The 8,851-nt window shown below is 43.7% G+C and overlaps 1 protein-coding gene across 1 annotated transcript in view; it reads right to left on the bottom strand.

The window, feature by feature from the left end:
- The window catches only part of SRP68 (signal recognition particle 68kDa), a 12,406-nt gene extending 4,029 nt beyond the window's left edge, over positions 1-8,377 (bottom strand). The window contains exons 1-9 of the mRNA XM_010011265.1: positions 8,311-8,377; positions 7,331-7,444; positions 6,171-6,366; positions 5,304-5,386; positions 4,972-5,081; positions 4,542-4,624; positions 4,072-4,212; positions 605-703; positions 246-310 (exon numbers count right to left, since the gene is read on the bottom strand). Of these exons, the coding sequence (XP_010009567.1) occupies positions 246-310; positions 605-703; positions 4,072-4,212; positions 4,542-4,624; positions 4,972-5,081; positions 5,304-5,386; positions 6,171-6,366; positions 7,331-7,392 (839 nt within the window). The 5' untranslated portion in view covers positions 7,393-7,444; positions 8,311-8,377. The remainder of the gene's footprint in view (positions 1-245; positions 311-604; positions 704-4,071; positions 4,213-4,541; positions 4,625-4,971; positions 5,082-5,303; positions 5,387-6,170; positions 6,367-7,330; positions 7,445-8,310) is intronic.
- Positions 8,378-8,851: the final 474 nt, after the last annotated feature.

Raw genomic sequence — 8,851 nt, 5'->3', positions numbered from 1 at the left:
TTCATTTGTGGTGAGGGTGGGTGGGGGGAGGGGGGGGGGAACACATCTGAAAGGTCAACATGAAACTCTTACGCAAAATGTTCTCAGTGCTGCATGAATCAGATCCTTACCCATTACAGCCACCCTTTGAGACTGAGCGCCAAGAACAAAAAAAACCCATAAAAGCAAAACCAAACAGAAATGAAACCTTGACATAAGACCATGGCTTTTTCACACTAGAACACGCAGCAATGTTTGACTATTACCTGTGTAAGTACTGGATGTTGGACACCTTCCCAGAATCATTTTCCAGAGAGTGTTCCCGCTGCTTCTGCAGAAATTGGGGACAAACAAGTGCGCAATTTACTGAAAACATGAGAAACAACTCAAGGGTTGGTAAACCAGGGAGTTATAACAGATTTCCAGACAAAAGAACAAGGGCTTCACATTGCTGTTCACTCTCTCCAGTTCTGAAGATAATAAAAATCAAAGGTATTGACTCTTTCGTGTCTTTTTCTTCAAGGAATCCCACTCACTTTTACTGTTAAGCAAGCTCAACAGTAACAAATGAGTCCCAAAGAAATGCTGTGTTCTGAAAGTAGAACCACTGCTGTTTGCTGCTTACCTGGTCTGGTTTCAGCTCTTCCCGGACAGCCTGGATGGCATCTCTACATTCACTGAGTAAAGACTCAAACAAACGCTCCTTTGTCTCCTCATTTTCTGCCTAAGAGCAAAGGAAAGAGAAAACATCTATCAGAAATTACTGTATTTTGAATCCCAGAATGCAAGAATTAACTGAGATTAAACAAAGTTTCTCCCAAATTATGGCTTCAAGACCCATGGATAGCTAGAATCCCAATCTGTACCTGTCTGCAGTATGTTCTAGGGGGCAAATTGTGGGGAACATGGTCAGTGCTAAGAATTCAGCAGCTCTGAAGGCCTATCACACACAGCTCTGACCACCTCATCCCTGCAGCAGCTGGGGCTGGACTGCACTGGGGGAAAGGCCCAGCACCACAAGGGCAGCTAAGCATTACTGAACTGGCAAACTACCAATGTAGACTGCTCTTGTTATGCTGATTTCACCTCGCATGTGGTAACAACATGTAGATGATTATCTTTTCTACACTCCCACTCTAGTAATGCTCAGTAATTTGCTTGTTTGAAGCATTTTTTTAAGTAAGCCTATAGTTTATAGCAGGAGTGACCCAGAGCTTTTCTGCTGTCACCACAAGTTCTGTCAAAAAATGAAGCTGCTTTTGGCCTTCTGCCCCATAGTCAAAACCGTAAAACAACTTCTAAAAAGCAAGTTGAAGCCTGAGTCCTGCCTAATGGACTAATATATCATGTACACAATTAAACAGTGCACCCAAACTGAAACTCCACTTCCATCCAAGTGACTGAGAAGGTAATCACATAGGGATCACAAGGCTCTTACTGGTTCATAGAATGGTTTGGGTTGGAAAGGACCTTAAGATCATCTAGTTCCAAACCCCTGCCATGGGCAGGGATGCCTCACACTAGACCATGTCTCCCAAGGCTCTGTCCCACCTGACCTTGCACATGGCCAGGGATGGAGCATTTACTGCTTCTCTGGGCAGCCTGTGCCAGCTCCTCAGCACCCTCACAGTGAAGAACTTCTGCCTTATCTAACCTGAACTTCCCCTGGTTTAGTTCAGTAAGAGGAACCTGCCCAGAAACAAACCTCAACCTTAAGCAATCAAAGGAAGGATTAAAGAGTACATGCACTGTGTAATATCACTTCCACATCATGGAACAGCATAAGAGAGTTTGTTGCAATTAATTTGCAATTGTCCAAATGAAGAAAAAGCTGTCTAAACCCACACTCACTGGTGTATCTTCCACAGAGCTCTGCAGCCTCTGCCTCTTCTCAGGTTTGAAAAGCATTAAGGAATGTTAATTTTACTCCCTCACAAAGCCTCAGGTATCTTGACCCGAGATGAAGGCTTTTTTTTTTTGCAAGATTTGCTGCCAGTTTTAAGGTGGGACTGACTCCTGAGAATAAGCAGGGACGAGTCTGACAGCATTCTCAACCTCACCCAGAGCAGCACAGCAATTGCACTGTACAAAAATGAAAACAGAGCTGGATCATCAGTCAAGCACAAACAGGGAAAGGGCTGGGAAAGGGCTGGGCCATGCAGTGAAATAAAGGCTTTCCTTTCTAAGTAAGAACTCCCAAGGTTAAGCTGATTCTATGCAAAAATACATGTATGTTCTGATTTGGGAGATAGCTGATCATAAAATTGAGATACAGGTGCTGTGGCTGGTGATTCAAGTGTCCTGATAGAACAGCAGAGGTTCTTTCTAAACGGGTCAAGGGAACTGATCTCACTGAACCCATTCTTCAAAGCCTAGCAGTGCTCACTTCCAGCTTTTCCTTTGTTCTAAAGCTTCGTAGATCACCTCTGAATGTTATTACCACCCATTTTACTACAGTCCTGGTTACCACAGAGATGCCCACAGAATCCTTGAGGCAATACCAGACAGGAGCACACTTCCATCACTCTGCCCTTTAGCCTTCTCCCTTCTTCGTGCTGGGAGTCAATGGGCCCTGGAAGTCATTCAATTCTACAAAAGGACTGCCATAAGTAATTTTAAATGTGGATTCATATTTCAGTTTGGCTTATTTCTGTTTCTGGTACCAATACACTGAAGGCATTGGTATAACTGCAATGAGAACCTGCGTTTTTACCCAGAACACCCCATTTGTGTTTGCTCCTAATCAAACCCTGCGCAGCACTGCTGTTTTGTCAGGGTTTCAACTTAGTGAAGACTAGCAGAAGGTGCCAAAGATCCCAGGAACCACAGTGCATTTAGCTAAAGCTGGGCTGCCCATCACAGCTGACACCACTGCTTTCAAAAAGCCAAGTTTTGTTCCTCTAGGAATGTAAATACTGCTGCTGCCTGCTCAGCTCTCACCATTGCTGCTTGTGATCTGGTTCCACAGAACTCCTGTGTTTAGTCAGCCTCCAAGGAACACCAACCAAGAAGAAAACAAGTTCAGCTCACTGTTCTGCTTTACGGAACAAAGAGGGCAGCTAAGCTGAAAAGTTCCAACTGCTAGCCTGGCAGGATGGACATTCAATAGGGGACACTGAAGTCTAAGCTGCACTTCCACCTGCTGGTCATACCAATGTACTACCTACCAAAAATACACATAGCACCTTCCAATTCAGAACAATAGGACAAGAGTGGCCAACATCAATGTTTCCTCCTCAGCCATAACCAGTTTATCCTACTCACACTATCTTCCCAACACTATCTCTGTCTCTTGGCCACTGGCCTTATTCCTCTGCAGGGCTTTCATTTTATTATTAAATTTCTATTTATTGTCATCATTCTCCTGGTTATAAATGGGTTTTGATGCTGAAAAAAGCATCAGTGGTAACAATTGTTACCAAAGATCCATTCACTACCTGTATGCAGCCACTGGGAATCAAAATACATCATCTGGGCACCATTTCCAAGGTAAGAAGCCCCATGTAGAAAACTTGGCTGCAATACTGAAGACACACATAGTGTGTGCCACTGCACGTGTTCCAGAGCTGTTACATTTGAGGATGATTCACATCCTGACACTCAGTAATCCTCTTCTTGCTTTGAAGGATTTGTGTAAGTCAAGAAAAGAATGCTGTAAATCTCACAGCACCTGGCAAATTGCTTTTGGTGCTGAAAAAACATGATCCATACACATCTCTTGAGTGCTCTGAAGTTGGAGCATTTCAGCAAGATACCTAGAGAAATTAGAACAGTAACTCCAAACCCAGTTACTCTTAAAACTGGAATCTTCATATCCCAGTGACTTACAAATAATAATGGTTATCACTTGAAAGGCAGCACTTCCAGGCAGCACAGATCTTTCAGACTACTACTACTAGTAGATTGTGGGTGCTACCTCCAACTGAGACTTAAGCTTTGAGTTACAGCCAATATTCCCACTTCTAGCCTTCCAACCCCAAGTTTGAGGAAATATTATTTGAAAGCTTTTAGTCCAGGTATCATGTATTATCTTGCACACTGAAAGAAAGAGGATGGTCAGAACACCAGCACTGGAGATGGCTTCTGGGTTACCTGAGCAATTGCTGCTTCGTTGTCAGCCAGCCCCAGCAAGAAGATCCTCACTTTGTCTATCTTCACTGGGACAGTTCTTCCTCTCCACTCCACCTCGCTCATCGTGGCTGCCTGCTTTGCTCGAGTCTGGGTAATCAATGCCTGTACAGAATGGACTGAATTTAAGAGCTTGAAGTTTAAGGTATCCAAAATCCAATCTTTCAAATTCATACTACATTTGACTTTCTTGAAATTATAGAATAAATCCTAGAATGGTTTGGGATGGAAGAGACCCTAAAGATCATCTGGTTCCAAACCCCTGCCATGGGCAGGGACACCTTCCACTAGACCAGGTTGCTCCAAGGAAAAAGTGTGGTTTCCCATAGAGCTCAGGCTTTGCTTGCTCTCCTCTCATGTGTTTTGGCTCTTGAATGATGTGCTGCAGCAACACTTACACTCAATAGTCAACTTGAAGCATGCAAATAAGTTACCTCCAGTTTTTCAGCAAGAAGGCCTTCTGTGCCACCAGACCTCAGTCTCATCTGCATTAACTCATTCATGGCAGACTGGTCACCTGAGAGAATTAACAAACCAACATCTGAATTTACCAATTGTTTTAATACAGAAATGCTCAACAATAGATTTCATGCTGCAATTTGGGGACAAAAGGGATAAATTTGCAATTTCATTCTGACTTTATAAGCAAACTCCTGCAAGCTGGTGTTTTTCCTTTTATGCAGAACCACATGCTGCAAAATAAGTATGTATCTTCACTGCTAAACTGACCCATAAAGTGTGCAGAATCTGCCCAAAATATTATGGACTCATTGCGCTGTCTTTTAGATTGGTATTCAACTATCAAGTCCTTTCCCATGAACAAGCCCTGCTCTGTGTTGGAGATGAGGTACCCCCTTTCCTTACCAATGTTATAGGCACAGTAGCGAATGTTTGGCGAGATCTCTTCCACACGCTGGTTGTACAGCACAGCTTGCTCCTCTGTGAAAGCATTGGCCAGTTTCTCATATATGGTCCTACAGCAGAGGATAAATATTAACACTGCAGAATGTTTCATTTGTGAGATGCTATCTTAAGGGAAGAGTTTATGTCTCTACTCTGGAGGATACTGTTTCTTCAGTAGTACCTTGCTGTTATGTGTAAGCAACTCACAGAATTGCTGTACATACAGTACATGAACTTATGAGACTGGTCCAATACTATTTATAAATGAAACTGGTGAAGTGGGAGGAACTCACTTGCATTTGTTGAAAGCCTCCATTGCTGCCTTCCACTCCTGGTGTTCAAAACGAAGCATCCCTGTGAGATAAGCCATGTATGCCTGCAGACAGCACAAGGACAAGTTAACTTCCCCCGGACTGACACCCTAGTTTGTACAATCTGGAGTATGAGGGCTGCTGTGATGCCTAAGTCAGTGACTAAGGCCTGTCCTTTTCATCTGGTCTTCCCACAGAACACAACAGATCTGGATTATGGGTTACCAGCTACCCACCTTCTTTTCTTTTAACTGACACTCCTACGTTTCTAAGGAGATGAAAGCCAAGATGCTTCTGGCTTGTCAGGCAACCACCATGGCCCACTGATATCAAAGAACTTTTGGGGTTTTGCGCTGTGTCATAACACAATTGCTTTCTGTGTGCCAGGAACTGAAGCCACAAGTCTGCGTCCTAGGTGGCTATTTTAAAGCATTTAACGAATAAATAACTCAATAAATAAGCATAGTTTCTTAAGCTGTGTTCCACCATCTTAAGTCTCTCTCAATTCTTTTTACTTTTGAAAGCTTCAGATCAAGGACAATCATTTGATATACTGAACTTATAAACACCAGGTCCTATCTTGGCTGGTGCCGCTGGTTATTTCTGCAAATCCAGCAGCTTCATTAATGTAAGTCCAAGCAATTCAAAGGGAGACATTACCCAGTTTGAGAATCAGTCAATTTGGATTACCTTCTGCTAGATGAGAATCACAGAATGGTTATGGATGGAAAAGACCTTAAGATCATTTATTTCTAATCCCCCTGCCATGGGCATAATCTCTTCACCAAAAATCCAAAAGTTTCTTGTTCAGCTTTTGCTGTGAAAGAAGATCCAAGGATCAGTGGTTACCTGAGCTTCCAGCTTTGTCTTGGCATCCACTCGGTTACTTTCACAGAGTCTCTCCAGCTCCTCAGCATGTTTCACAGCTTTGCGCAGGCGAGACAGCAAGTGGAACCGCTTGCGGGGCTCCGTGTTTGCTTCCTGTTTCAGCTGCATGGCATAACTCCAGGCTCTCTCTGCATCCATCAGTATCAACAGCAAATACCTGCAGGGGAAGTTTAATGTCAAAATAATGCCATTGAAACAGGTATCATTGCATCACATCTGCAAGTTTGGTAGCAAAAGTTCAGCTTGGTTAATAAAAGGTAGATGTTTTTATGTCTTAACATCCTAAGCACACAAAGTCGTGTTATTCCTCACTGGTTTCTACTCTATTTCTCCCTGTAGAAATGCAATTACCCAACTGAGGAAGAAAATCTGATATGATACTGTAGCGCCATAGACATTACTAAAGGACTGATGACTTTACGTTGCTCTTCAAACTGGTTCAGTATGTGTAAACACATGTGCTCTCCCCCTCGCTAACACTATAATGCATCTGGCCTCTTAACACAGGTGAAGACAGCATCCTGCTCTCTTTTCCCCACAGGAAAAGACAAGACAGACATTTCAAGTGCTTTCTAAAAGGTGGAAATGAGCCCAAGATCCTGTCTGCTCTCCACATACTTTATCAGAGAAGCATTGTGCCAGATTTAGAAAATCTAAAGCAAAACTTGCACTATTTCTATTCAAAGGGGAACCACACCCTCACTGGCTGCCCCATTTATGTTCTCAGCATCCACATGGCCACCTTGCAACAGATCTCAAGAAGCATTTCTTCTGCTGTATCAAAGTCATATCAACTGATTATGAAAATAATCAGTGTTATCAACTGATTATGAAAATAACCCATTTTAGCAACTATGAGGGATGAGAAGGAACTGGCTGCTGCTGCTCCCTCTTCTCTCACTTGTTCACATGATGAAGCAGGATCCCAGCAGTGCCTCTTCCCCCCACATTGCAGCCTGAACTTTCATCTTTATTAATATCAACAACAGCCATCTCTGAAAAGAAACCTTCCTGAGTACACTGTAGAGAACAGTTTTCCACCACACCCACATGAAAAGGAATTACTGAAAAGAAACTATTCACTGATATACTGAGTGCTCAATTCCATCCAGTGACTGTACCTGTTGTCTGAGAGAATCTCTTCAGTTACTTTCTTCCCAGTGAACTTGTGCCTGTTTCCCATCTTGAAGTTGAGAGTTTTCCGGAGCCGCCTCAGCCTACGGGAGCAGTAACCTCTAAAGAAAAGGCAATCAACAGTCAGTTTAGCCCAAAGGACAATTTGGTTTCTGTTTAATGTTCTCTCCAACCAAAAAAAAAAAAAAAAAAAAAAAAAGACTAAAGGCTGTGACAGGCAACGTTTTAACAACTAGGAACTCCATATGACATATGGCAAGAAGTAGTTCAGAAACTACCTGTAAACCAGTGGTTAATAGAATCCCAGACTGGTTTGGGTTGGAAGGGACCGTAAAGCTCATCCACGGGCAGGGGCACCTTCCACTAGAGCAGGTTGCTCCAAGCCCCTGTGTCCAACCTGGCCTTGAACACTGCCAGGGATGGGGCAGCCACAGCTTCTCTGGGCACCCTGTGCCAGCGCCTCAGCACCCTCACAGGGAAGAGCTTCTGCCTCAGAGCTCATCTCAATCTCCCCTCTGGCAGGTTCAAGCCATTCCCCTTGTCCTGTCCCTACAGGCCCTTGTCCAAAGCCCCTCTCCAGCTTTCTTGTCAGCCCTCTTAGAATAGAACACAAGAAAGACATGTAATAATTCCTGAGGTTAAAAAAAAAAAAAATCAGATTGATGTTTTCCTTACTGTTTATTTGCTTTATGTTTGTTTATTGAACACACACTTCGGGAAGAGTGCAGTGACTACGAGTTTTTAAAAGCAATGGAAAAGTAAGAGCCAGTCTGTAACCTCCTACGTGAAAGAGTCACAGCACAGAACGTCTCATGTAAAAACAAACATGCTACTTCACATGAAGCAACCTGTGAAGGGGTATTTATGTGGTGGATCATTTTTGTTGCCTGCTACAGTGAGTTTACATTCTAAATGAAGTAAGCCAAGTCCCACTGATAATTCCAAGCCATCCACACTCTTTACCTACCTATACCTCTGGAAGTCTCCATGTCGTAAACCGTGCTGCTGCTGAGACTCCTTCACGATCTGCAGGACTGGGACTTGTGTTAAGGCAGATTGACAGCACAGTCTGTTACCAGTTCTTCATTCCACCCCAAACACAAGGGAGGGGAACTCTAGAGGAGCAGAGGCGCACCCAAAAACCTCCTAAAAACGCACAGCTGAGACAACTGATGGTCCCAGAAGACCTCACGGCTCCATTGCCTACTTTAGAGCTTTATGACTGTCATCAAGGCCAGGACTAAGACACACCACAAGCAGCTCGTCTCACAGACAACCACCACAGTCCTGCCGTTTCTAGAGTTTTCGGCATAATAAGCTCTGCCAACAGAGACATCCAGGTTGATGTAACTCCCTACCCTGCACTACACCCCCTCCCAGTCACACTTGCAACAGTTTGGTTGGCAAAGCTGAAAGAGAGAGCAGCTTTCCTGCCCTTAAACATCCCATTTCTCAGGAAAAACAGGATCACTGCTGCCTCCTGACACAGCTTCCACAAACTGCTTTCC

Source organism: Nestor notabilis, unplaced genomic scaffold (assembly GCF_000696875.1).
Source record: "Nestor notabilis isolate BGI_N333 unplaced genomic scaffold, ASM69687v1 scaffold15243, whole genome shotgun sequence".
Lineage (NCBI taxonomy): Eukaryota > Metazoa > Chordata > Aves > Psittaciformes > Psittacidae > Nestor > Nestor notabilis.
Note: the sequence above shows the minus strand (reverse complement) of the source record. Positions and strands in the feature narration are given on the sequence as shown.